Raw genomic sequence first — 27,584 nt, forward strand, 5'->3', positions numbered from 1 at the left:
CAAGGCGGCTTTCCCCCTTGACAAAACAGGAAATGGGATCAAATTGAGGAAGGAATTCACCCAAGATCACACAGCAAGCTGGAAGCAAATCTGGGAGGAGCTAGGTCCGCCCCGTTCCGAAATCCACACTTTTCTGTAGGTGGGGCAGGCGGTGGCACAGGGACTTGGGGCGGGGTCTGGTGGGCGGGGCATGAAGTCTGGCCCCGCCCCCGCCTCAGAGGCCAAAGGGCGCCCTGGGCGGGGATCGGAGCGGGGGCGGGGTCTTTCCAGGGAGTGGAGCCTGGGCAGATTGGGGCCTGTGGAGGCCGCACTAGGATCGTAGAAGGAGTGGAGCCGTGATCTCACCCTGTCTTAGAGGACCCGGAAGCGCCAAGTGACTGAGGGCCGAAGACACTCACCTGTGGAGCCTGTGCACGCAGGTAGAGGCGGCGGCTCTGAGTCCAGGAGCTCCAGTGGGCAGCTCCCCAGGTAGGGCCCAACTCGGGGGGAGAAGAGATGACCCTCTCCCCTCCCGCCCTGCCCATCTGTCCTGCCATCCTACATTCCTTCCTTCCTGTCCGCGGGCCTGGGTCCACCCCTAGCTGTAAGATGGGGACGCAGGGGTGGAGGGACTGGCCTCATTTTGTCCCTCTCTCCCTGGCCCAGCGGCTGCAGGCCCCCTGGACACCCAGAACGTAGAGTCTGGAGAGGAGACGTCGAAACCTCCCAGGGGAGGCTGGCCCAGCTTTACCCCAGCCTGACTGTGTGACCTTGAGGAGGACAGTCACTTTCTCTGGTACCCAGTGTCCTCAGTTGCAAAACAGTGACTGGCCCTTGCCCTGCTTGCCCTGAGACTGGGCAGGTCAGATGCTGTAGCTGCTGGGGGCTGGGGTGGCGCTTTCTCTCTACTGGGGCACTAGGAGTGCTTACTCTCCTGCTCCCTCTGGTCCTCGGTGGAGAGCCACACCCTTCATCCACCCAAACCTGGGAGCCCCGAGGGCTGAGAGCCCAGTCCTAGGGCAGCTTGCTCTGGCTTCCCTGTGCTAGAGTTGTAGTCTAGCCTGGAAGGCCTGTGAACATCCCCAAGGTGGGGTGTGAGGCCTACGTGGAGTGCACATGCTCGTTTTGCAAATAGTGGTGCCACCATTGTGCACAGCCTTGAGTGCCAAGTTAAGAAGTCCAAACTCCGCTGGGCGCGGTGGCTCACGCCTGTAATCCCAGCACTTTGGAGGCTGAGGCAGGTGGATCATGAGGTCAGGAGATCGAGACCATCCTAACACGGTGAAACCCCGTCTCCACTAAAAATACAAAAAATTAGCCGGATGTGGTGGCACACGCCTGTAGTCCCAGCTACTCGGGAGGCTGAGGCAGGAGAATTGCTTGAACCCAGGAGGCGGAGCTTGCAGTGAGCCAAAATCACGCCACCGCACTCCAGTCTGGGTGACAGGGCAAGACTCCATCTCAAAAAAATAAATAAATAAAAGAAGTCCAAACTCTCAACTGCTGGCAGGGGCAGTTCATCAGAGTATGACCTGCAGTGCCCACAGGACCAGCCTGCATGAGTGGGGCTGTCATGATGCTGCTGCTGATAGGTGTACATACAGGTTTTTATTGCATTCCAGGGCTTTACACAAAGTCATTAGTTACTCACACGCGCCTGATGTTATTCCCATTTTGGAGGCTGAGACTGAGGGTCAGAGAGATGAAGTCACTTGCCCATGGTCACAGCTAGCAAATGGCGGAGTGGGGATCAGCACCCAGATAATCTGGTGCCTTTTCTCCTAATGTCCTGTGGCCACCCGTGATCTGGGCATCTGGTTATAAAGTCTTAACCTAGGACAGCTGGAGAAAGGAGGGGCTGGATGAGTAGGAAATTGGGGGAGAAGATTCAGAGGGCTAGGGAGGGAGAGAGGGGTAGTGACTAGTCCTAAGGGGTATTCGGCTTCCTGGGAAGGTGTGAGGAGTGAAGTGGCTGATTTTAGACATGTTAGTTTGTGGGTGGAGGGTGATAGAGGGGAGCCAAGCAGAGCTCTCCTCTGTCTGGAAAAGAACAAGGAGGTAGAGCTGGGTCCCGGGAAAAGGGGGTGCCTAAGGGATAGGTGAAGACAGAGGTGGGCTCACAGAAGGCCCCCAAAATGCTGAGCAGGCAGATGTGGGGGGCTCACAGAAGGCCCCCAAAATGCCGAGCAGGCAGATGTGGGGGACATCCATTGGTGAAGTGGGGGGAACAGAGAGAGGAGAGAATTCTGGACTCCCGTGACATTAGAGCTGAGGGAGATGGGTCTAAAACACTGAGGCCTTGGTTCACAGAAGGGGAAACTGAGGCCAGCCAGTTACTTGCCTGAGAATACTCCAGGGCTGGATCCGAGTAGGACCCTGGGTGCCATCTCTGCTATTCGGCCCTTTCTACTAGATCGTGGTTCTCAGCTGGGGGCAATTTTGTCCCCCAGGAGACATTTAAAAATGTCCGAAGACAATTTGGCTGTCACAACCTGGAGCTGCGGGGGATGAAGTGCTACTGGCATCTAATGGGCAGAGGCCAGGGATGCTGCTAAATATCCTACAGTGCACCCACCCACCCCCCAGCAAAGAATTATCTGGCCCCAAAGGGCAGAAACGCTGAAGCTGACAAACTGCACTAGGGCTTAATAGGGCAGAAAGCTCAGGCTTGGGCCTCCAGCTGGATGGACCTTTGCCCCAACCCCGGCTCTGCCCCTCCCCATGCTTGCTCCTTAATTCCTGGAAGCCTCTGGAGTCCTCTCTGCTTTTCCTGGGCACAGTGGTTTAGAGGTCTGCCCACCAAGTGTCTGTCACCACTCTGTCTCCCCAGACCTGTATTCAGAATTTGGCATTAGGTAGGGAGAAACCAAAGTGGAAATGTCCCATCTAGCACATGGCAGGTGCCTTGCAGATAAACTTGATTTGAGTGACATCTTAGGGGTCCAAGGAGTTTCATTTCATCCCATTTTCACTTTGGCAATTCTAATTGTGTCTTATGTTTGTGACGCTCTGACATAGACTGAAAGAATCCACTGCTTCATCCGATGTCCTAGGATGGGCAGGATGTGGCATTATCTGAGAAATGCTGTGGAGGTGGGGGTCTTGTCGTTTAGGCTCTTCCAAGAGTAGACTGTGGACTGGGAACACAAAAGCAGTTCCTTTCAAACACATGAAAGGCTGCAGGAATCACCTCGGGATCCTGTTAAAATGCAGATGCTAGGCCAGGTGCAATGGCTCACGCCTGTAGTCCCAGCACTTTGGTAGGCCGAGGTGGGAGGATCACTTGAGTCCAGGAGTTTGAGACCAACGTGGGCAACGTAGTGAGACCCTGTCTCTACAAAAGAAATTTAAAAGTTAGCCAGTTATGGTGGTACATGCCTGTAGTCCCAGCTACTCAGGAGGCTGAGGCAGGAGGATCACTAGAGCCTGGGAGGTTGAGGCCGCAGTGAGTCATTTTGGTGCCACTGCACACCAGCCTGGGTGACAGAGTGAGATCCTGTCTCAAAAAAAAAAAAAAAGAAAAGAAAAATATGCAGATGCTGATTCAGTAGGGCTGAGTTGGGCCTAAGTTTCTGTTTCTAACAAGCTCCCAGGTGATGCTGATGCTGATGTTTGTTGCTGGTGCATACCACATTTTGAGTGCAGGGCATTGCAGGGCTGTGCAGAAGTGGCCATGGGCCATGCAACCAACTCTTGGGTGGTTTGGAAGCATGGAGTGGAAGGAGACCATGCTCTAGAGTCAGGAGAGCTGGATATGAGTCTTTACTCCCTCTCTCCCCTCCCTATACCCCTTCTATGGCCTGTCAGCTTAGAAGAGCTTGAATAGTTTCCTCACCTGTAAAGTCACTTAACCTTGGGTAAGTCACTTAGCTTCTTTGCTAAGTGGTCTTGCATGGCAGGCTGTCCTCCAGGGGTTCTGACCCAGGGTCTGAGAGAAGAAAGTGCTCTGTAGAGATAGGACAGTCTGGGTCTTGGCAGGCAGAGGGGCAGCAGGTCACTGGCCTGGCCAGGAGGGCAGGGGTGATCACCTGAAGCTGCTGGGGCAGGCACTGTGCCAGCTTGGAGGAGGCTGTCATCATAGCCCTGTTTTTTCTCTGAGGCCACCTCAGCCTCCTGCTTTGGGCTTACCCAGCCCTGTCTGGTGTGGGAAAGCTGGAGAGACCGGTCTGGCTGGGGGAGGGAGCAGCTTCAGTGGGCTGAGGCCAGCCCAAGGCCTGATTGTGGGTCTGAGCGCCTAGCCAGCTCAGCCCTGGTCTGAGGAGCTGGGGTTAGGGTTGAAATTGGGGTCTGAGAACTATAGCCTGGACACCGCTGGGGTCAGGCTGTGCATGGACAGGCTTCCCACCAGGGAAACTGGGAAGGAATTTGTAGTTTGGGGCCTTAAGCCCCCAGCTATAGGGGATGCTCTGCCTTGAGCATCTGACCCCAGGAATGGGGCTGAACAGAGCCTTGAGTACCTGGGGTGCTCCCACCCTTGGTCCCCCATAAGTCAGCTACAATCGCCCAGCAAGACACCTTCCAACTCACAGGACCAGCAGATAGCAAGACAGCTGAGCCCATTTCTCAGATGGAAAAGTGGAGGCTCCTTCCTTCCCACTTCTTGGGAAAAGAAGAGTACTCATTAGCACAGTCACCCATTATCCAGCAGGGCCCTGGGCCTGCTATCTAATGAGGCTGCCCCCTCTTCCCACCCCCTCCGTTTTCACAGTTGGACCATCCCAGTGGAACCACACAAACCTGGGTTCAGATCTCAGGTTCCCTCCTTCATAGTTATGAGGCTCTGGGTAGGTCACTCCACCTCTCTGAGCCTCTGCTGGCTCATCTGTAAACAGGAATAATGACACCCGCTCAGCCAGCCCCACAGGGTTGTTGTGAAGATGAAATGAGCCGTACGCACGGAACACTGTGGTCATTGTCATTAGTCATGGCATTTAGAGGCACGAGGCAACTGGGTATTGTTTTACCTTGTGCCCTATTTTACAGATGTGGACATCGGCACTTGGGGAAGGAGGCGGCTGCCCAAGGGTCCCTTAGCAGGGCAGTGGGCAAGCTGGGGTTAGACCCACATCTACAGGTGTACCTCCCATCGCACAGCTGCTGCCATCTGTGCGAAGGCACTCCAAGGTGTGACACAAATGTAAACTTGGGGGTCTGGGTGGTCAGGCTGCAGGAGCTTCTTGTGGAGGAGCTGGAGCAGACCTTTGTGCAAGCCACTGCCTTTCTTTGCCAGCACCAGCCATGAACTACGTGGGGCAGCTGGCGGAGACGGTGTTTGGGACGGTGAAGGAGCTGTACCGGGGCCTGAACCCAGCCACGCTGAGCGGCGGCATTGACGTGCTGGTGGTGAAGCAGGTGGACGGCTCGTTCCGGTGCTCACCCTTCCACGTGCGTTTTGGCAAGCTGGGCGTCCTGCGGTCGCGGGAGAAGGTGGTGAGTGCTCAGGCTGGCTGAGGTGGCTACTGCAGAGTGGGCTTTTTAAGCTGGGGCAGCCACTACAGTCCCAGGACAGGACCTGGGGCCTCCCTTAGGTGGGGATCTGTCCTCTGGACAGGCTTCCCTTCATTTGTACTTTCTTTGAAGGTTTTGGGGTTGATTTGGGGGTTTTGGTCTGGGAGGGTTCACAGTTAGTTTCTCATGGAAACAGACCAGTAGGGCTCATCCCAGTGCTGGGGCCGTCAGACCTGGCTCAGCTTACTAAGACCTTACCTGTGTGTTCTTGGTAAGTCACTTCATGCCTCTGAGCCCAGTTACTTCACCTGCACAAATGGATATGATTTTATCGGCCTAATGATGCTGGTGGGACAAGTCAATAGCAACTGATAATACTGTCCCAGGGCCAGCTATGTGGGAAACACTCAAATGTTAGTTTCTCTCTCTTAATAAATCCACTTCAGGCTGGGCATGGTGGCTCACGCCTATAATCCCAGCACTTTGGGAGGCCAACGCCGGTGGATCACCTGAGGTCAGGAGTTTGAGACCAGCCTGGCCCACATGGTGAAACCCAGTCTCTACTAAAAATAGAAAAACTAGCCGGGTGTGGTGGTGGGCACCTGTAATCCCAGCCACTCTGGAGGCTGAGGCAGGAGAATCGCTTGAATCCAGGAGGCAGAGATTGCAGTGAGCCAAGATTGTGCCATTGCACTCTAGCCTGGGCGACAAGAGCGAAACTCCGTCTCAAAAAATAAATAAATGAATAAAAATAAATAAATAAATCCATTCCACCTTCACTGGGCTCAGGCAAGCACAGCAGAGATTTTTGTTAGCAGCAAGGTCTAGGGTGTGAATCAAGATTCACACTGAGGCAACTGTGACGTTTCCAGGATCCTAATAGAAAAGCGTAGCCTATGGGAGACAGTATATCTAAGAGGCTAGTAGCTTGGGTTGTAGACTCAGCCTTTTTGGCTTCATAGGCTCACTTGCTGTGAGGCTGCCTCCTAACCAATTACTCAAACCCCCAAAGCCTCAGTTTCCTCATCTGTAAAGTGGAGGTAATGATAGGAGCTACCGCAAGGGGTTGCAGAGATTAAATGAGATAATCTATAGAAAACACTCCACAAAGGGCCAGTACACTAAAATTCCCACCATTGTTTATGCAGTCAATAACCTGGGGGCTGGGGACACAGCGATCACAAGAGAGATCACATCCCTATTCTTGTGGATGTGAGAGAGAGAGGGAAGAACTTGGAAACCAGGCAATACACAAGAAGACTGAGACAGTGACAAGTACAATGAGGCTCAGACAGTGGGGCAGTGTGAGTGAGGGAGAGATGGGTAGGGAGCTCGGTGAAGGCCTCTCTGAGGAAGGGGAGATGCAGCAGAGCCCCCTTCGTGGGAAGCAGCCAGGCACTTGAGGTCTGGAGGGAGGGAACCCCAGCAAGTACGGTGTTTGGGGCGGCAAGGAGCCACTGGAGGACCAGCCAGGAGGCCTGTGGTCGGAAGCATGGGCGTGAAGGCCCATGTCCCTGCCACCGCTTTCCATTTGCAGGTAGACATTGAGCTCAATGGGGAGCCTGTGGACTTGCACATGAAGCTTGGGGACAGCGGGGAGGCCTTCTTTGTTCAGGAGCTGGAGAGCGATGATGTGAGTCTGTCCTCCTAACAGCACCTGTCCTGCCCACCCCTTTCATGTGCCTCTTCTGGGCAGAGCCTTGGGATTTGTCACCATCCTCGCCCTTCCCCGGGAGCACCCCACCAGCAGAGGTCTGAGGCAGGGTTATCAGTTGGGGCTGGCCTCTGGCACACGTGATATGCTGTGGGGGCCCAGAGGAAGGGGCCGGGGTACCAACTGACTCTATTTACTGGGAAGTTGGGGAAGGTTTCTCAGAAGACTGGATCCCTGAGCTGGGCCCCTGTGGGATGAAAAGGAGGCCTTCCCCAGGCAGCTTGAAGAGGAGGCGGGAGCTGAAGAAAGGGGCTGGGAAGTATAACATCTGGCTTGTCCTGGGTCTGGTGCCAGCTCCGTGTGGCTGGAACCTAGACGTGTGTAAGTGGTGGGTGTTCGCACAGGGGAGGCAGGGCCCAGCAGAAGCCAGCAGAGGAGTTGAAACAGAACTTGAAAAACTTTGAGTCCCTACTGTATGCCAGACACTGTGCAACAGACTCAGATGACGGGTGACCCCTGCCTTCAAAGAAAGTTCCAGACTGGTGTGGGAGCTAGACACATAAACAATGGATGATGAGCCGTTTGGTCATTGCAGTGAGGGATGTTGGGATTGGGAGAGGGATAGTCAAGGCTCCTTCCTGGAGGAGGAGACATCTGGCTGAATCTTAAAGCAGAAGTAGATGTCTGCTGTCATAGACTTGGGTAGAAGAGGAGATCAGAGGCCGATGCCAAGATCTCTGCCTGGCCTGCCAGGGTGGCAGGTGGCTCTGTTGGGGACCTCTGAGGCCAGCAGTGGCTACAGGGCCAGGCTGGTGCCTCCACACCTGTTTTCCTGACCCTAAATGAGCTCACTCCAGGGCTGGGACCCAGGCAAGGCTCAAGATGACTGTGTGGTGAGCGCAGCCCCACTAGGGTCAGCCCCCGACCTCAGTTCTTGGTCTGTTCCACAGGAACATGTGCCTCCCGGCCTGTGCACCTCACCCATCCCTTGGGGGGGTCTGTCTGGCTTCCCCTCGGACTCCCAGCTGGGCACTGCCAGTGAGCCTGAGGGCCTCGTCAAGGCAGGCACGGCCTCCACTGGGCGGAGGAAGAGGCGTCGCAGGAGGAAACCCAAGCAGAAAGAGGATGCAGTGGCAACTGATTCTAGTCCGGAGGAACTGGAGGCAGGCGCTGAGAGTGAGCTGTCCCTGCCGGAAAAGCTGAGGCCAGAGCCCCCAGGGTGTGTAAGGACCAAGGGACTTGAACCCCAGTTTGGGGGTTCAAGTGCTGTTTCCTCTGCTCATGCTGTGTGACTTTGGGCAAGGGCCTTGACCTCTCTGAGCAGTAGTTGCTTCACCTTACCAAGCCCCTGATGTCCAGGCTCTCATGCCTGCCTGGGGCATCCTGCCTGATCAGTGACCATTTCCTTGTGGCCCCTCAGCAGTGTCCAGTTGGAAGAGAAGTCTTCACTGCAGCCCAAAGACATCTACCCCTACTCGGATGGCGAGTGGCCCCCCCAGGCCAGGTGAGAGTCCAGGTGGGCTGCAAGCCGGGACTCCAGATCAAGGTCTGAGGTTTCCGTTTGCATTTTTCCTGATGACTAATGACACAGAACCCATTTAATGTGTTTACTAGCCATTCGTATTTTTCCTTTGTAAAGAGTTCAAGTCTTTTATTGATTTTTTTAAATTGTGGTAAAATATACATAACATAAATTTACCATTTTAACTATTTCAAAGTGTATACAGTTCAGTGGCATTAAGTACATTCAGTATTGAATGACCATAACCACTATCTAGTTCCAGAACATCCCATCCCCCAAATGGAAACCCTATGCCCATTAGGCAATCCAGCTACAACTTTGCCATCTTCTTTTTTTTTCCTTCCTTCCCTTCCTTCCTTCCTTCCTTCCTTCCTCCCTCCCTCCCTCCCATCCTTCTTCTTACTGGATTGTCTTCTTGTTGTTGATTAGTATAAGTTATTCATATATTTATATACTCTTTAGATCTTTACATATTCCTTATATATTATGGATTCAACACAGGCATAAATATAGGTTGCATATATTTTTTTCCCTGGCTGGGGTGGGCAGTAGCGGGGATGGGTAGGCAGGCTCAAGGCCTCTCAATATGTCTCCTGCAGCCTCTCAGCAGGTGAGCTAACATCCCCTAAGAGCGACTCGGAGCTGGAGGTGCGGACCCCGGAGCCCAGTCCCCTAAGAGCCGAGTCCCACATGCAGTGGGCCTGGGGGAGGCTGCCTAAGGTGAGTCCCTCTGTATCAACCCCAGGCCCTGCCTTTCAGGGGCTCTGTGGCCCCCATGGGTCAGGGTTGGAGGGACTGAAACTCGGGCCACTGCCCCAAAAGCTTTGTGGGGCATGGGCCTTACCCTGGCCCACATCTTCCTCCATTTGTCCCACTGAAGGTGGCCAGAGCTGAGCGGCCCGAGTCCTCAGTGGTCCTTGAAGGCAGAGCTGGGGCAACCTCTCCTCCTCGGGGGGGACCCAGCACCCCCTCTACCTCTGTGGCTGGCGGCGTGGACCCTTTGGGACTCCCAATCCAGCAAACAGAGGCTGGTGCCGACCTTCAGCCTGACACAGAGGATCCCACTCTAGTGGGTCCCCCTCTCCACGCCCCAGAGACAGAGGAAACCAAGACTCAGAGCTCTGGGGACATGGGCCTCCCTCCTGCCTCCAAGTCATGGAGCTGGGCCACTCTGGAGGTTCCAGTTCCCACCGGGCAGCCAGAGAGGGTCTCCAGGTGGAAAGGTGAGTGACGCTGGGTCTCTCCCACTGCCTCCCTGGCCTCGCTCTGTCCCCTGGGTGGGTGCTGGGACTTCAAGTACATTTTGAGCACCTGCTGTGTGCCAGGTGCTGTTCTTGGCACCAGCCTCATGAAGCTCACAGTGCAGTGTGGGAGACAGATGCTGCGTGTGTGGAAGGGCGTGCCACAGGCATAGTCATTGGTTGGAATGGGAGCTGTTTAAATCAGGTGGTCAGAGAAGGCCCCTCCGAGAAGGTGATGTTGGAGCTGAGACATGGATAATGAAGATTCAGCCAAGTGAGGAGCAGGGGAAGGGAATTCTAGGCAGAGGAAACAGTATGTGCCAGGGATGTAAGGCTGGAGAGAAGTTTCATGTCCAGAAACTGAAAGCAGCTGGCGTGCCTTGAGCAAGAAATGGAAGACGGCCGGGATAGGAAGTTGGGGAGATGAGCAGACTCAGATGGCTCCAGCTCACAAGCTCAGGTTTATCTAAAAGTGCTAGGAAAGCACGAGACCTGTGCTGTCCAAATCAGTAGCCACTGGCTATATGTGGCTATTTAAAATCAAATTAGGGACAGCATGGTGGCTCATGCCTGTAATCCCAGCACTTTGGAAGGCTGAGGTGGGAAGATTGCTTGAGGAGTTCAAGATCAAGCCTGGGCAATGTAGTGAGAACCCATCTCTACAAAAAAAAAAAAAAAAATTTTTTTTTAACTAGCCAGGCACGGTGGCATGTGCCTGTAGTCCCAACTACTGAGGAGGCTGAGGCAGGAGGGTCACTTGAACCCAGGAGTTCAAGGCTGCAGCGAGCTATGATCATGTGATCACACCACTGCACTCCAGCCTGGGTGACAGATAAATAAAAATTAAAAATTAAAATTAAATTAAATTAATTGCAATTAAAATATAAAATTCCATTTTTTTTTTTTTTGAGATGGAGTCTCGCTCTGTCACCCAGGCTGGAGTGCAGTGGTGCGACCTCGGCTCACTGCAACCTCTGCCTCCCGGGTTCAAGTGATTCTCCTTCCTCAGCCTCCTGAGTAGCTGGGACTACAGGCACATGTCACCACGCCCAGCTAATTTTTGTATTTTTAGTAGAAATGGGGTTTCACCATGTTGGCCAGGATGGTCTCGATCCCCTGACTTTGTGATCCACCCGCCTCAGCCTCCCAAAGTGCTGGGATTACAGGTGTGAGCCACCACGCCCAGCCTAGAATTCCATTTCTCTGTCACACTGTGATCACATTTTAAGTGTGCTCAATAGCCACATGTGGCTAGCAGCTAATATATCAGACAGTGCAGACATGGGACATTTGTATCACTGCAGAAGGTTCTGCTGGGCAGCACTGCCTTAGAGAATTCAGAGTCAGAGGGCACTTACTGTCCACACTGCTGAGCACATGTCAGCTCTACAGATATCCTCTCTTCAACTCTCAGGCTCCCCAAAGAGAAGCCAGCACCTGGGCCCCAGTGACATCTACCTGGATGACTTGCCCTCCCTGGACTCTGAGAATGCAGCGCTTTACTTCCCCCAAAGGTGCCTGGGTTCTGGATGCCAGGGTGTCTTGGGTCTGGGCTCCTGGGGCCAAGGGTCCACTATCAAGGGCCTGTGAGGAGGTAGGACCCATCTCCCGCCCACCTCGTATTGTCATTGTTGGCCCCTTTGCCTGCAGTGACTCTGGGCTGGGGGCCAGAAGATGGAGTGAACCCAGCAGTCAGAAGTCCCTGAGGGACCCCAACCCTGAACATGAACCTGAACCCACTCTGGACACAGTGGATACAATAGCACTGTCCCTCTGTGGTGGACTGGCTGACAGCCGGGACATCTCCCTAGGTATGTTCGACTATGGCCAAGCCCTTTTGAGGGCTGGTGCTGAGCCCAGAGGATGGGGCGGGCAGGGAAGACCGTGAGGGTGGGGCAGTAGAGGTGAGAGGCTGGGCTTCCCTGCAGCTCTCTGCCCTGTGCAGCCCACACTCCGCCAGCAGGGGCTGGACCTTCCCAAGTCCCCATGAAGCAAAATGCTTGACGCTAAGTTGTGAGTTATCCTGTGAATCCTGGGGTGGGAACAGGTTTAAAAACCACAGGTAGGGAGGAGCACTGCCAGGTTACAAAGCCAACCGACAGGAGGTGAGCAGCAGAGTGGGGAGCACCAGGGGGCTGGGGCAGCGGGTCACATGGAATGTGCCAGCCTCACCCCTCACTCTGCCTCTGTGCCCAGAGAAATTCAACCAGCACAGCGTCTCTTACCAGGACCTCACCAAAAACCCCGGACTTTTGGATGACCCAAACCTAGTGGTGAAAATCAATGGAAAGTAAGTCCCAGAGCTGGGGCTGCTGGCAGCCGGAGAGTCATTTCCCTCTGCACAACCCTGCAGCTGCTGCAGCCTGATGCCCTGTTCTGTCTCTCTAGGCATTATAACTGGGCTGTGGCTGCCCCCATGATCCTCTCCCTGCAAGCCTTCCAGAAAAACTTGCCCAAGGTAATGGTTAGAGCACCACTGCCCCTGCTGGGGAAGGTAGCCATAGACTCAGGGCACGGAGACCCTTGGCAAGGAAGTGAAGGGTGAGCAGAGATGGGCCTGGGAGCCAGGGGCTAGCTGGCTGCAAGACTCACTCTGGGAGAGGCGACACAGGTCCCTGAAGCCTTGCCTCACCCTTCCCTGGTTTCCTGGCCATGGCTGAATCCTGTTGTATTTAAACTTGACTTCAGAGGAGCTCAGGACAAACCAGAGGGGAAGAAAAATCCAACAGATGCTTAAACAAGGACATGTCTTTAGCAGGAGGCCTTTGCATCTGAAATATGGGGAAGCCTTTGGATCTGAAATACGGGGTTTGGGAAATGGAAGTTGCACCCTTCACCTTGCCTGAAGACTATTCCTCCAGGCTGGGCTGAAGGGTGCTTACTTTCTTTATCTGCACACATTTCTTGAGTACCTACTATGTCCCAGGCCTAGGCTGGGGACAGTCATGAATAAACGAAACAAAATTATCCCTGCTCTCAAAGGAAGACGAAGTTAACCAAAGACTCATCCAGATGAATATAATTCAGTCCTGAGCACTGGGAAGGACGGGTGTGCAGTGCTTGCAGAGCCCATGGCAAGGGGGTTTGATAAGCAAGTGCCCGCTGTGCAGAGATTGAAGGATGGGTGGGCCTTGAGCTGGCCAGGGGTGGGGAACAGCATGTATGAAGCCCAGAGGGGGAAAGGAATGACGGTATGCCTAGCCTCTTTACTCTTCCCAGAACCTCTTCCCTGGTCTTCCCAGCCACCTTCCCCTACTCATGGAGGATGGTGCCCTCCTGGGCAGTGCCAGCCTGTGCCAACCTGCACCTGCCCCTCTGGGAGCAATCCAAGGCACCACACTGACCTGGCATGGCCTATTGTTCTTGGCTTGCCCAAAGAGCATCACTAACAGATGTTGACAGCTGTCAATCCATTGGGTGACAGCTTTGTCCTCTGGCTGGTACAGGGTCTGAGGTAGGACCCAGAGTCTGTGGGAAGGAAGAGGGTCCCTTCCCTGCTTGGATCTCCTCACCTTACCCAGACAGACCCACCACTTGAGGCCCCTGAGAGACCCCTACCCCACCAGCCTGTTCCCAGCTCAAGGGAGCCCCCTGGCTATTCCCAGCCCAAGCCCACATCCTCCTGACTTGGGTCTGTAGGATGCTGGTGTGTCCCCCAGATGGGACTTGGCCTGGGCTCTCCCTGGGGTTATCTATAATAGCATAGATCTAATCAGCATTTTTTCACAAGGTCAACTTGCCCCCAACCAGACAGTTATGGTAACATACAGAAAAGGGGGTTGTTCATGGAATAGGATCACCAACCTTAGGAGGTTGCCTGGGGCAGTCTTGGAGGTTGAGGGGAGTACCAGCTAAAGATTGTTCTCCCTGCTGCCACTTGGTCACAGCATAGGGAGTACCAGATCTTGAGAAACTCCCAAAGCATTGCTTTTAACTACTCTAGTAAAGGAATGGATCCACAAGATTTGGAGGCCAGGCTGAGGCTGGGTTAGAGCTAGGGACCGGGGCTGGGGGCAGGAATAGCCCTTGGTCTTTTGAGTATAGCTCACCCGAGTCATTGCTTGGAATCCCAGGATGGAGGTGAGCACACTTCCTTGGCCTCCAGATGTTGACAGCACCTTACCCTAGGGTTGACCCAGACTCTGGGCTCATGCGTGGAGGGTCCCAAGAACAACGTAAGGTAGGAGGTTTATGTGGTGCAGGAAACACTGCCATGGCTTTCATCTGCCCACAGAGCACCATGGACAAGCTGGAGAGGGAGAAGATGCCCCGGAAGGGTGGGCGATGGTGGTTTTCCTGGCGACGCAGGGACTTCCTGGCCGAGGAGGTGGGTGGTCACAGTCGAGGGCCAGGGCCAGGGCCAGCACAGGGCGGGAGGTGGGATTCACTAATGGATGTTCTTTCCACAGCGCAGTGCCCAGAGGGAGAAGACTGCAGCCAAGGAGCAGCAGGGGTGAGTGAGACCCCCTATTGGGGCTCTGCAGGGGGAGCCTGGGAAAGATGGCCCTGGGTGCAGGGGGGTGGCAGGGAGGAGCCAGCACCCTGTCTCCAGCTGTGGGTTTTTTTTTTGTCATTCCTCAAGCACCAAGCACTTCTTTTTTTGTTGTTTTTGTTTGTTTTTGAGACAGAGTCTGGCTCTGTCACCCAGGCTGGAGTGCAGTGGTACGATCTTGGCTCACTGCAACCTCCACCTCCCGGGTTCAAGCGATTTTCCTGCCTCAGCCTCCTGAGTAGCTGGGATTACAGGTGCCCGCCACCACACCTGGCTACTTTTGTATTTTTAGTGAGACGGGGTTTCACCCTGTTGGTCAGGCTGGTCTTGAACTTCTGACCTCAGGTGATCTGCCCACCTTGGCATCCCAAAGTGTTGGGATTACAGGCGTGAGCCACCGCAAGCACTTCTATACCTTTTCTTTCTCCTGAGAAATGGCCCCATTTTACAGATGGGAAAAACGAGGCCTAGAGACACATTTCCTGGCCCACAACAAGGAAATGGCAGAGCTGACACAGGTCCTCAGGCTCCTGCCCCAGACAAGGGGATCCCTATTAAGGAGGGGCAGGGCCTCTCGCAGCCCAAATAAGCCAGCTGACTTTGTTTCTTTTCCACATCTGAAGTGACCCAGCTGCCTAAGGCTGGGTGGAGAGTAGCTAAGGATGGCCTGACTGAAACCAAAGCAGGTGGGCTTGGGAATAAGCCCAGAGATACACTTTAGGTATTTCAGGTAAATATCTCCAAGGCAGACACTGAGGGCTGGCAACCCTGGGTCTCGGCACCCTCTGCTGTCACTTGGCTGGGTGGAGACTGCCAGCCTGCACCCCTGTGTCTGCCACCACTCCAAATGGGTTGCACCTAGAGGGAGGGATCACTGATACCCTGGGTAGGCCCTGGCATGGCGGGGACAGGTCCAGCCTCCTCTTGGCATCTCCCGGGAGTGAAGGCCCTTTGGCTGGAGGAGATGGCCTGAGAGCCAGTGCGGTCCACAGGGAGAAGACAGAAGTCCTGAGCAGTGATGACGATGCCCCAGACAGCCCTGTGATCCTCGAGATCCCCTCCTTGCCACCCTCCACTCCACCCTCCACTCCTACCTACAAGAAGTCCCTCCGCCTCTCCTCCGATCAGATCGTAAGTGTGGGTTGTCTGTGTGGAGGTTGGGGAGGGGCTGAGCTAATTCTGTCTTAGAGTCCCTCAGGACCCGGCTGAGAAATGGCTCCAGGGAGCCACATGTTCACCAAAGGCCAGAATCTATCCCCTTGGGAGCCTCCCTGATGGCCTCCACTTGAATACCTCCAAGGGCAGGGCGCTCACTTCTCATGACAGCCCATTTGTCTGTCAGACACCACGAAAGCTGTCTCTTAGGTCCTCCTAAGATATCAACCTGTAGTGAGCCAGCAGGCTCTAGGTCAGCCCTTGGAAGCAACACTAAAAAGAATCAAATGCTAATGACAGCCCCTCAGATTCTGGCAACCCTTGGCCCCAAGTCACCTCTTCTCTAAGCTCAGTAACTGGTGGCTCCTGGAATAAGAACATATTTTCTTCATGGTTGTGGCTCCATGGTCAGGGAAGTGTCCAGGAGGGGCTGACCAGCCAGTACAAAGCAGCTGCCATCTGTCTGGTACCCTGGAGCTCACACTCAACTCAGGGCTTTGGTGGGAAGCGGCCCTGATCCTTCTCTATGGATCAAGTACAGGGTTAGGCCTCTCCTTAGGACAATGTTGACTCAGGTACCCTGGCCCCAAGGAGGGGCTTCCTATGGAGATCCCCACAGGACCCCCATCTATGGAGGGGGGTGTTTTCCTGCCAACAGCAGTCCCAGCCTTGGGGCCGGCCTGAGAATCCTGGGCAGGGAGTCATGGATGCGGCTTTGTGGGTTACATCTCAAAGGGGAGTGAAGGGAGGCTAGGGCTCCTGTGGCCTGCACTGGACAGGGCCCTGATCAGCATGGCCACCCTCTGCCCACATGGATGTGTCTGTGCATGGCTATCTCTGATGAATCCAAGAAGCATCTCTGAGCTGGGAGGAAGAGGAGAATGAGAGGCCCGAGGGGATTGAGGCCATGGCGTAAGGGGAGAGGTAGGCAGTGCCTGGCTGTCATCAATCACGACACACCCCCCTTTGTCTGGCCTCAGCGGCGCCTGAACCTGCAAGAAGGTGCCAATGATGTGGTCTTCAGTGTGACCACTCAGTACCAGGGCACCTGCCGCTGCAAGGCCACCATCTACCTGTGGAAATGGGACGACAAAGTGGTCATCTCTGACATCGACGGCACCATCACCAAGTGAGGCCCACCCAGCTGTGGGAAGGGGAGGGAGAGGGGTTGTGGACTTGCCTCCCTCTGTGCTGGGTGTGGTGGGGAGTGAGAGGAGCCCTCCCTTCCTGGTGGGCCATCCTGGGGCTGGAGCTGGGCCACGTGGAGCTGCCTTGGAGTAACCCTTCCTCTCTCACTCTAGGTCAGATGCTCTGGGCCATATCCTGCCCCAGCTGGGGAAAGACTGGACACACCAGGGCATCACCAGTCTCTATCACAAAATCCACCTGTGAGTGCCTGGGCTGGGGCTGGGGCTGAGGCGAGGCCCCCAGCTCTAGAGAGGGAGTGACAGGACAGGACATCTTGGGGACCAGCAGGGCCCACAAGGCAGGCTGCCAGGGCAGGTGCCTGGAGTGCTGAGACCTCTCTATTGGCCCGCAGTTCTGGGAAAGGCTCATCCCCTGGGGCTGTGTTCTAGGATCAGGGCCCACCTACTGGCCTGAGGCCAGAGGGGAGGCCCTCTCCATCCTGGTCCACCCAGGCCTCAGGACTCTGTGCACCGTCCAGCTGAGTCCACTGCCTGGCCGTTCTCTTCAAGTCCCCTCCCTGCAAAGGTTGGAACATCAGAGTCCCACAGTTGGGCTGGGCAGGCTAAAGCCGGAGAAACAGATGGGGGCTGGCTGGTCTCTGATGGCTCTATGCCACCCTGTCCCCCACTCTCAGAAATGGGTACAAGTTCCTGTACTGCTCGGCGCGGGCCATTGGCATGGCGGACCTCACCAAGGGGTACCTGCAGTGGGTGAGCGAGGGGGGCTGTAGCCTCCCCAAGGGCCCCATCCTTCTGTCTCCCAGCAGCCTCTTCTCTGCCCTCCACAGGTAACCACCCCTACACATACAAGCCCGTGGCCCCCTGGTGGGGAGAGGCAGGCCCACTGCCAGGCCAGCCTTAGCAGGCTGGCATTAAGCTCTCAGGTGGCAAGGAGGGTGGGGTCAGACCCCCATCACCTGAGCCTGCCATCCCCTCTGGCTTCTTCCCTACTTTGGCCCCCTTCCCTGCTGTGGTTCTGGCCACCCCAGAGAGGTGATCGAGAAGAAACCAGAGGTATTCAAGGTCGCCTGCCTGAGTGACATCCAGCAGCTGTTTCTGCCCCACGGACAGCCCTTCTATGCTGCCTTTGGGAATAGGCCCAACGTGAGTGTGTCCCCTCCACTCTGCTGAGCCACCTCCCCAGCTGCCTGCAGGCCTCCATTCCATGGGCCCCTCCTGTCTCCCACAGGATGTCTTTGCCTACCGGCAGGTGGGCCTGCCTGAGTCACGCATTTTCACAGTCAACCCCCGGGGAGAGCTCATCCAGGAGCTCATAAAGAACCACAAATCCACGTGAGGCTAAACCCTGCCATGTTCCCCATGCCCTGCCATGTCCCCCTGCCCTGGCTTCTCCCTGGGCCCCAATTTTACCTCTTACCGGGGAGTCTGTCCCTTACTCTGGGACAGACCCATGGCCAAGGCCATCGTTTGGTGGCAGCTCAGGCTCAGTGCTGGCCCCCTTCTGCCTGTAGGTATGAGCGGCTTGGTGAAGTGGTCGAGCTCCTCTTCCCACCTGTGGCCCGTGGCCCCAGCACAGACCTGGCCAACCCTGAATACAGTAACTTCTGCTACTGGCGGGAGCCACTGCCTGCTGTGGACCTTGATACCCTGGACTGAACCTGCCCTGGCTGGCTCCTCCTCCCTGGCCCGGCCCAGGACTGACTAGGTGTCCTGGGGTATAGGAGGGTGGGAATTGGAGTGTCATGGGGCAAACCCACTGAAGGGGAAGGAGGAGGCTGCGGGTTGGTTGGCAGCTAGAGAGACTCCCCCATCTTCCCCGTCATATTTTTGCCAGCTAAGCTGCAGCTGCTCCAGGCGTCAGTGTGGCACTGTCCTGGGGCAATTAGCTTGTCATCTGGGCCCTTGCAGGGTTCTTTTTTTTTTTTTTTTTTCCTGAGACAGGGTCTTGTTCTGTTGCCCAGGCTGGAGTGCAGTGGCATGATCTCTCGGCTCACTGCAACCTCCGCCTCCCGGGTTCAAGTGATTCACCTGCCTCAGCCTCCCAAGTAGCTGGGATTACAGGCGTGTACCACCACGCCTGGCTAATTTTCGTGTTTTTAGTAGAGATGGGTTTTCACCACGTTGGCCAGGCTGGTCTCGAACTCCTGACCTCAAGTGATTTGCCCACCTCGGCCTCCCAAAGTGCTGGGATTACAGGCATGAGCTACCATGCCAGGCCTCCTTGCAGGGTTTTCTATGCCCTTGATATCTGTCTCCCTGTCAACCTGGGACCTTGCTGTAACTCTTGATAGGACAGGGAGAAGAGGGAGGCCCTACCGAGGCTCGAGGCTTCAGTGAAGGGTGACAGCAGTGGGAGTGTGGTACAGCCTCTGGAAGGACACAGTGTTCTGCCCGCCCCTTGTCTGGGAGCCAGGACTGTACCCTCCGAAGCCAGACATCACTGCCAACATATCCCCCTTGCTGGTGCCCTGGCATCTCAGCACATGACACACACCCACACCTGCAGGCTGTGGTTCCGGCTTGGCCTGCTCCCCGTCCGGCTGCTGCCGCTGCCTCTCTCCAGACCTCCCTTAAGGACAGTCCCAAACTCAGCTGGGGCAGGTGTTGGCCTGAAAGTCCTCCCCCAGCCTCTGCTGGCCAGCTTGGTGCTCACAGCTGCTGGGTAAGCTCTTGCCTAAGGAGCTATGGGAAGCAGGGCTGATGCCCCAGCAACCTCTCCTCCCACTGTCTTTGAAGAAAGTAGCTTTAGACCGGCTAAAAGCTTTAATCCAGAGCCTGCCCTACTCTGATAGTACCAGAGTGGAGGGCAGAATACCAAATGTCCAGGAACCAAAGGCAGGGCTGTGGGGACCTGAAGAGCAGCACAGTGGGGCCCGTGCTGCTGTGGGGGAAACTGAGGCTGGGAGCCTCAGCAGAGACCGGTGTCAAGAGTCTCTGGCAACTGCATAGGCCTGAGGAACATGCATTTTCAAGTTGTCCATTGATGGTTTCGTACCTGAATTTCTCACCTTTTGTGAACATCTTGGGAGGGTGGGGGTTTTGCAGGGGTGTTAAAAGCAAGGCTTGGAGCCCCTTTCCTCCAGCTGGTGGCTCCTTCTCAGGGCCTGGCCTCATTCAGGCCACTTTGTAGAGAAATGCCCTGACCTCGCAGGAAGGATTTCCCCACCCCCAAGTGGAAGGAAGAGGACAGTGTGGGCACCAGAGGGCCCTGGAAACATCTTAGGGGAAAGAAAGGAAAAGGATAAATTTGGAGTGGGGGGTCTCTAAACAGATTGCCTGGATTCCGTTCTTTCCTGGGGTTCTACAGCTGCCTAAGCCCTCACCTTGGGGGAGGATCAAAGGGAATAAAGAGAACTCTTGGCTGAGTCTTTGTGCTTCTGTTCTGTCCTGAAGGACACGTGAGGAGCCAGAAACATCTGGCAGCCTCTGGTCCTTAGTTCAGATACAACATCCGTGAAGCTGCCAGGTGTGAGGAGAGTTCCAGTGGGCATCACCTTCCTGCACAAACCTAGTCCTGATGGCTGCGAAGAGAAGCCAAGGGGACAAGGAACAGAAGCCACCAAGGGCTGTGGACTGTTGCTTGTGGGCACAGGGCAATGCGGACAGGCCACTGGCTGTGGGCCTGTAGGTCTCGGCACAGTTGCTGAGGCTGGTGCTGACTGCCTGCAGGGTCCTCTCAAGGCCTTACATACGGACACTGATCAAGGCCAGTTTGCCACAGCAGCTGCCCCTGCCAGCCATGCTCAGGCCCTGCAGCTGGCTGTCCAGACACTGATCTGCAGACAGTGGAATGTGAACTCTCTCAAGTCCACCCTGGCCTTCAAGCATGACATCCTTGCCTTGACCGCTGTCCGGAACTGTCCAGTTTGTGCAGCACTGTGCATGGGTTTTGGTGGCTGGGACAGCCACATGGAGGATTCCCTCAGTGGCCTCCTTAGTGCCATTTGGGCTAGCCAGGGAAGGCTGGAAGGCGCTGCTGGATAAGGCTGGGCTCTGGGGTGATGTTCCCCAAGTTGGTGGGATCTAGGGGTTGGGTCCTGGCCAGCCTGTCTAGTTGGCTTGCCCTGGCCGCACCTGCTCAGCCAGCTGGGCCTGGCAGTCCAGGAGGTCATCCCGGAGGCGGGCAATGTCCTGCGTGTGCTGGGCCAGCGTACGATTCAGCTGGTCCACATGGCTCCACAGGCCCTCTCTGGGCCTCAGTGGCTCAGTGGGCAAGCTGTCCAGGCCCGCGGCCAGCAGGCCCAGCCTCCTGCACACACTCTCCACTTGTGCCACCCGCTGGTCAAAGTGTCCCACTGTGTGCTGAAGTTTCTGGGCTGTGTCCTGGCAGCGGCTCAGCCCACTGGCCACCTTGGCCACACCAGCCTTGAGTTGCTCCAGCTCCCCACGCAGGTTCAGGACCTGCCTGTGGCCAGCCTGAAGCCTGGAGCCTTGGCTGCTGACCTGCTCCTGGATGGCCTGGACTTCGGCTTCCACCTTGCGTTCCCGCTCATCCAGGGACGTGTTGGCAGCCAAGAAGGCATCAGAGTACTGGCTGACAGAGTCACTGAGGCCTGTGAGCGACTTGCTCACTGAGTTCAGATTGACCTTGAGCAGAGTGATCTCGCCTTGAAGTGAGCTGCCCGTCCCTTCTGCCAGCTGTCCCTGGACCTCGGCCACAGTGCCATTGAGCTGCTGGAGCAGTGCTGCGTGGCTGGCCACCTGGCGTAGGAGGGCCTCGCTCCGGCTCTGCCAGGCCTTCACCTCTGCCACGAGGTTGTCCAGGATGGCTGAGGTGGTGCTCGGGGTGCACGAAGTCTCCAGTGAGACCAACCGTTGCTCTAGCACGGCCAGCTCTGTCTGCACAAGGGGCCGAGCTGACCTGCCCGGAGAGGCGCTGTCATGGCTTAGCTCCCCAGCCAATGTTGCTAGGCGCTCCTCGAGGCTCTGCACGCGCTCTTCCAGCATGGTCCCAAAGCCGCCCACTCCCCACCCCCCCATCTCCAACCTCAGACAGCATCCCCTTGCTCCACCCTCTGTCCCATTGAGCGTCTCCAGACCCTCAAGCAGCCCGTCCACACCTCCCTCGAGCATGGCAGCAGAGAGCCTCGTAAGCTCATCCCCGGCCGGGGCACCGGGGCCCCTTTGGGTCTCGGTGACTGCCTGCAGGGCCCTCTCAAGGCCATCCATACGGGCATTGATCAAGGCTAGTTGCCCACAGCAGCTGCCCCTGCCAGACACGCTCAGGCCCTGCAGCTGGCTGCCCAGCTGTGACAGCTCCTGGCGCAGGGCCAGCTCCCGGCCATCAAGGCTCTGGTGCAGCCTCCGGCTGGCGGCCTGACCCTCCTCACATTGCCGCCGTACCTCCTGCACCCGCAGGTCACACTCACTCTGGACGCCTTGCAGCTTCTGCTCAAAGCCATCCAGCAGGCTCCCCCAGAGTCGGTGCAGCCGTCGGTCCACGTACTCCTCCAGCAGGGCCAGGGAGGTGAGCGGGGATGGTGGGGCTTCCCGCAGCCGCTGCAGGTGGGCCTCATGGCCAAGTGCCAGCCCATGAACCTTGTCTAGAAGCTGCACCTTGGTCCGAAGAGTGTTGCTCACCTCTGTCACCTTGCTTAGGATCTCGTCTAAGGGAGGTGTTAGTGGCCCTCTGGCTCTGTCTCCTGGGCCCACAAGCCCCTCAGGGATGACCCCAAAGCCCACAGGGAGAGCAGGAGCCCTGGGGCCACCAGTCATCCTGTTGGGATCCTCGTGGCTGGCCACCAGGCCACTGAGGGTACCATATGTTTGAGCCAGGCGCTGGACATCACCCTCCAGGCGTTCCAGCCGCTCACCAAACAGCCCTGGGCCTTTCCTTCCTGGGAAAGAGAAGAGAGCCCCAGGGGCATCACTGGCCTCACCCTCTCAGCTTGTCACAATGCCAGGCCACCCAAGAGACTTTCTGTTCTCTTTTTTTTTTTTGAGACAGAGTCTTGCTCAGTCGCCCAGGCTGGAGTGCAGTGGTGCGATCTTGGCTCACTGCAAGCTCCGCCTTCCGGGTTCATGCCATTCTCCTGCCTCAGCCTCCCAAGCAGCTGGGACTACAGGCACCCACCACCACGCCCGGCTATATTTTTTCTATTTTTAGTAGAGATGGGGTTTCACGATGTTAGCCAGGATGGTCTCGATCTCCTGACCTCGTGATCCACCCGCCTCGGCCTCCCAAAGTGCTGGGATTACAGGCGTGAGCCACCGCGCCCAGCCCAGACTTTCTGTTCTAAGCCTACCTTCTCACTGGGCATAACTCCCTCAGCTTTATGGTGGGGTGAAAGTGGGGCTTGGGGCTTGCCCCTCCCCATCCATGCCGGAGCTCAGCCAGCCTGGGATCAGTCCCCTCCCTGCCCCTGCCACTGAGCCCAAGAAACCCAATCACCTTGGAGGGTCTCCTTGGGCAGACTCACCATGAGGGCTGGGGGCTGCTCTGCTGTAGGAAGGGGGCCTGGGGCCTGGGTCCAGCTGCCCTGAAGGAATCTGAGGCTCAGGCTCCAGCTGGGGTGAGGCAGCCCCATGGTCCGTGAGGTGCTCAGGGCAGCGTTTCCCAGTGAAGCCGGGACAGCAACGCCAGGCGAGGTCTGTCACTGTCTTGTAGCCAACCTTGTATTTGGGTCTGAGTACTGTGCGGTACCTGGGCCAGGGAGGGCAAGAGAGTGGGATCCTGCACCTGAGGGCTGTGCTTCTCCCCCTAGCTGGCACTCAGGGCCGCCCTCAGACACTTGCATAAGGCTGGGTATCTCCCCACCTCCATACCACCCCCAGGGCTGTGCTTAAGGTGACAGGGGTGGGTAAGGGCAGGCCTTCCTGAAGCTCACAGTCATGTTAGGGAAGGATGCAGGTAGAAGTCCCACCCATCCTGGTAGCTTGGAGAGAAGCAGGAATGTTGCCCCATCCCTCCCAAGACCACTTGGACCCCCTCTAGCTCAGGCTGCCATGAAAAATTCCACTCAGGCTGCAGTAGCACCTGGGAGAATTCAGACACAGCCCCAGCCCTCCCTGTGGGCAGGGAGGGGCACTGCCCTGGAGCTGGCGCTGGCAGCCCCCTCACTGCCCTGGGGGCCACTCTTGGCTCCCACCTGCTCCCCTTAGTTCTTTCCACTCCTCTCTAGCCTGCTCCGGGACCTCGGCTCTGGTCAGAGAGGCAGATGGACGGGTACCTCTGATTGTGAGCAGGGAAGGGAAGGTCCGGGGTACAGGCAGGCTCGCGAGGGTCCATGCCCTCACTGTTCAGCCACGTACCTGTTCACCCACTGACACACCGGAGACAACAGGTTTGTTTCCACACACACACGTGAACCTCTCCAGGTACAGAGCTGTGCATCCCATGTGCGTGCAGCCCTGCTGCTCCGGCTTCCTCTCCCTGCCCCATGGCCTGCCTCCTTGTGGTCACCACAGTCCTCCCTGGGCCTGCCAGGCCCCCCTGTGGCATCACCCGTTGCCTAAGGGGCCCTCTGCTCCCTCCTCTCCCCTCACCTTCTGCCTCTGTCACTTCCTCCTAGCCTTGTGCTGCCTCTGCCCCCAGAACCTTCCCCTTGTCCCTCTGTGGTTCCTGGGCTCCAACCCAAGCCTGCCCCTGTCTGTGCGGGTGATGCTCTGCTGCAAGCCCAAATCCCTGGGGTCCTCCTTGGCACCCTCTTTTCTGGGGCCGCCTTCTACTCTGGCCTGTATGGGGGCTCAGGTGGGCTCTCTGGAGTCCCAGAAGCCCCTTGTGGAGTTGGCAGCTGCTCTCAGCTGAAGGCAGGACTGGCGCTTGTGCCAGGAGATTCCAAGTGTGTAGGTGAGGAGTGCACTTACGTGACTGTCCCGGGACACTTGGGCCCCCATCCACACTGCCGGTATTCAGCCTTTACGTAGCTCTCCGCTCCCTCCTGTAGGATGCAGGTCACATTCCTGTGCACCACATAGGCACACAGGGCCCTACAGGAGAAAATGGCACCCCTGGAATATCTGGCTGAGCGAGGCCCACGGAGGCGCCTACCCTCCCACCTCCATCTGTGGGCCTCAGCAGGACTCCAAACTCCCATGTCTCTTCTGTCTGTTCTCTGTGTCCCTGGGAGCCAACGCCCTTGGTCTGGGGTCCAGCCCCGCTGCTGGTCTCTGATTCCAGCCTCCGTGATGGGTGGCCCCTGGGCTAAGCACTATTTGGAACCAGGAGCCTGATGTGGCTGCCCCTCCCTGCGTGGGGAAGAGGCCAGCCCGGATTCTCCCTCAAGTGCCCTGCCACACCCCCCATCCTTCGCTGATTCCAAACTCCTTATCTTGGCATTCAAGGCTTCCGAGTCCCCACTCAGTGACTCCTTTGAGAGCACCACGTCTTGTCCTTCCTCCCTGCCTGGCTCCCGGGGAAATCCACCTCTCCTCGTAGTTTTGCAGCCCCTGCCTTTGGTCCTGTTCCCTTACTCTCAGAGCAGTTCTTGTACCACCTCCTCCAGGAGGCTCGCTGTGATGTACCCAGGCCCACTGAGTGTCGGTACTCTTCCTCCTACAACAGCTCTCAAATTCAGCTAGAATTCAAGTTCAGCCAGCACCCCAGGCAGAGCCTCCAGCCCACTTAACTGAGGCCAGTTCGCAAGCCACTGCCCACGAAACACCAGAAGCTGAGGCGGGGAAAGCAGGCTCCTTGATGAGCCACAAGGGCTGAGGAGGTGGCTGCCTGGCATAGGCCGACCACTGTGGACGGCTGTGCCACAGCACAGGCCCGGAGCCAGGAGCCCGCTCTGGCTCTGCAGCCTGGCCACGCTGGGGCTCCCATGGGGTTGCTGGGGCCAGGCTGACTGCGAGAGGGCAGCGGCCGCCGGGATGCGCAGCTCTATCTCCTACCTGGCCGGGCCAGGGGAGAGAAGGGAGGCCCGGGGCGGGGGAGCCCCGCGTGCTCAGCGCGCGGACCGCCCTTCCTCCTCTCCCTCCACCTGGTCCGCTCGCCCGGAGTCTGCACACAGCGCAGCTGGAAAATGTTACTTCGCTGGAAAGGTTTCCGCGGGCACTGCCAGGATCCCAAGCCGCCGCGGCAGGCCCCCTCGGTTCCTTTTTCCTCGCCTGCCCCGCAACCTCCCGGAGCGTAGGGCGCCCGCCTGGGCAGGGGCTCGGCCCCGGGCGCCGCCCCCTCTGTGCAGCGGCCTCGGGGTGCCCGGGGCCTCGACGCCCCCCGCGGGTGCGGGCAGGTGGGAGCGGCGACGCGCGCGGGCCCATCCCTCCCTATTCCCGCCCGCCGCCCGCCCGCGCTTACTTGTGCGGCCCCGGGCGCAGCCGCGGGCGCCATCCCGTCGTGTAGAGACTGTAGCGGGAGGCACCGGGCGGCGCGGGCCGCGCCAGGAGCGGGGTGCCCCTGGCCTGCGCCCCCGAGAGCAGCGCCGCGACGGCGCACAGCCAGACTAGCAGGCGGCGGCGGCCCATAGCGGCCCCCGCGCCTCTGCCCGGCCCCGCGCGGTGCCCCCCGCCGGGTGTCCGCCTGCAGCGCCGCGCCGCCCCCGCCGCTGGTCGGCCCGGGTCCCGCCCCGAGGGTCCCCGGGTCCCCTTCGGCCCCCGAGCTCGCTGGCCCGGCCGCCTGGCGCTTCGCGGCGGCTGCGTCCCGCGGAGTGGCCGGCGCTGCTCGCGGCTGGGGCCGCGGAGGGGAGGCGGGAGGCGGGCTCTTTGCGGATTAGCATAAACTTGGGGCCGCGCCGCTCGCCGCCGCCAGCCCCCTCCGCCGCCGCCAGCCCCTCGCCCCAGCTCCGAGCGGACGGCCGAGGAGCCGCCTGCGAACAGGAGGTTCCGAAGGGAGCAGCCCCAGGTGGCAGGGGCGCAGGCCGCCGCGCCCTGGGAGGCCCCCCGAGCACACCAGCCACTCTGTCGCCTGCGGGCACGGGGCGAGACGCAGAGAAGCGGACCCCTGAGGCCAGCCTGGGCGTGGGCTTTCCAGGAGTCGTCCACCCTCAGGATACGCTTGTCTTCAGAGTCCGTGTGAACCCGGGAACTGCTCTCCAGGGCTCAGGAGCCGAGATGGCCGTGACTGGGGGCACAGCAGCACCACCTCCCCCGCCACCTCTTTGGAATAGACCCCAGATCATCCCCGTTTGCTCGCTCTGCCTCCTGGCCCCATCATTGCCCGGGAACCTTAGTTTGATAACTCCGCTGACCTCTCCCCAGGCATCCCACCTCCCCCTTACCCCGCAACCTCTGCCACCTAGCCTGGTGGCCCGGTTGCACCTCTGGTTCTCTGGAGGCGCCTGTGTTGCCTCTCTGTCTTAGGTATGGGTTGCACCGAGCCCGAAAGGCCTATCACCGCCCTAGCCCAGCCAAAAGTGCTGTGCTTTTCGTGCAACTGAAGCTCTAAGCCGGCTGGTCAGAGAAAATCCTCAGGTCTTTCTCACAAGGCACTGCCGCGGTGAAGCCAGGCGTCGTCCACATTTTGCTTGTGAAGTTGACTCTTGGAACCCAAGAGTTGGGTTTTATCGTCGTCCTCATTCAGTATCACCTTGCTAACTCTCTAACCTGCACAGAGTCCTTCTGATTCTGTCATCAGAGCGGTACTTTCCTGGCCTTGTCTCATCCACACCGGTGGCTACAGCCGTCTGTGTCTTTGCCCCAGGAGCTGATAGGTGTACAGAACTCTGGGGCTTGCTTGGAGAGACCTCCCTCCAAATTGACCTTGAGATATGAATTAATGCCTTTTGGATAGGGTGATGGTTATCAAGGATACTGGAAGGGGCAGCTCCGAAACCCACATCTATTTCCTGCCCTTAGCTTTAGTGGCTTTTGGGTTCTGTGGGGCGGACACCTGACCCCAGCTAGGCCCATCCTGCTTTCTCCCAGGCTTTGGAATCAGAACACAGAAGCTGAAGGAATCCAGCTTCCAGGTGTAGGTTGTGTGAGTTTCTCAGGGCTGTGGTAACAGCCACAGACTCGGTGGCTTAACACACAGAAATGTATTCTTGCACATTTCTGGAGGCTACTC

General features: G+C 57.4%; 2 protein-coding genes across 9 annotated transcripts; one reads left to right on the forward strand and one right to left on the reverse strand.

Moving 5' to 3' along the window:
- Positions 1-251: 251 nt before the first annotated feature.
- Positions 252-20,004, forward strand: LPIN3 (lipin 3). 8 transcript variants are annotated; one of them, XR_010154026.1, is made up of 21 exons: positions 252-468; positions 5,210-5,409; positions 6,965-7,060; positions 8,032-8,300; positions 8,502-8,585; positions 9,203-9,323; positions 9,484-9,826; positions 11,259-11,358; positions 11,495-11,655; positions 12,041-12,134; positions 12,233-12,302; positions 14,079-14,171; positions 14,254-14,297; positions 15,329-15,467; positions 16,472-16,620; positions 16,793-16,879; positions 17,314-17,389; positions 17,668-17,782; positions 17,868-17,971; positions 18,151-18,344; positions 18,931-20,004. XR_010154026.1 is itself a non-coding variant. In XM_016937920.4 (21 exons), the coding sequence occupies exons 2-20, from the start codon at positions 5,218-5,220 to the stop codon at positions 18,293-18,295; spliced, it is 2,559 nt and encodes an 852-aa protein (XP_016793409.2). In that variant the 5' UTR covers positions 252-468; positions 5,210-5,217; the 3' UTR covers positions 18,296-18,344; positions 18,931-20,004. The 8 variants fall into 8 exon arrangements, 7 of the variants coding, with proteins under 7 accessions (XP_016793409.2, XP_016793407.2, XP_054530871.1 ...); XM_016937920.4 differs by having other exon boundaries at positions 17,314-17,466; XM_016937918.4 differs by having other exon boundaries at positions 17,314-17,466; positions 18,151-20,004.
- EMILIN3 (elastin microfibril interfacer 3) lies at positions 19,991-26,247 on the reverse strand. The gene is made up of 4 exons (XM_514653.9): positions 25,878-26,247; positions 24,446-24,568; positions 23,059-23,282; positions 19,991-22,476 (listed from the first exon to the last, which is right to left on the reverse strand). The coding sequence occupies exons 1-4, from the start codon at positions 26,042-26,044 to the stop codon at positions 20,690-20,692; spliced, it is 2,301 nt and encodes a 766-aa protein (XP_514653.3). The 5' UTR covers positions 26,045-26,247; the 3' UTR covers positions 19,991-20,689.
- Positions 26,248-27,584: the final 1,337 nt, after the last annotated feature.

Source organism: Pan troglodytes, chromosome 21, assembly GCF_028858775.2.
Source record: "Pan troglodytes isolate AG18354 chromosome 21, NHGRI_mPanTro3-v2.0_pri, whole genome shotgun sequence".
In the NCBI taxonomy this organism is placed as follows: domain Eukaryota; kingdom Metazoa; phylum Chordata; class Mammalia; order Primates; family Hominidae; genus Pan; species Pan troglodytes.

Excerpts from the sequence above, each read along its gene's own strand:
- EMILIN3 (XM_514653.9), bottom strand. The coding sequence starts at position 26,044 with ATGGGCCGCCGCCGCCTGCTAGTCTGGCTGTGCGCCGTCGCGGCGCTG. Across the intron at positions 23,283-24,445 it reads AAGTGTCCCGGGACAGTCAC|GTACCGCACAGTACTCAGAC; the intron begins GTAAGTGCACTC and ends TCCCTGGCCCAG. Across the intron at positions 22,477-23,058 it reads AGCAGCCCCCAGCCCTCATG|GAAGGAAAGGCCCAGGGCTG; the intron begins GTGAGTCTGCCC and ends TCTCTTTCCCAG.
- LPIN3 (XM_016937918.4), top strand. The coding sequence starts at position 5,218 with ATGAACTACGTGGGGCAGCTGGCGGAGACGGTGTTTGGGACGGTGAAG. Across the intron at positions 5,410-6,964 it reads TGCGGTCGCGGGAGAAGGTG|GTAGACATTGAGCTCAATGG; the intron begins GTGAGTGCTCAG and ends TTCCATTTGCAG. Across the intron at positions 8,586-9,202 it reads GAGTGGCCCCCCCAGGCCAG|CCTCTCAGCAGGTGAGCTAA; the intron begins GTGAGAGTCCAG and ends TGTCTCCTGCAG.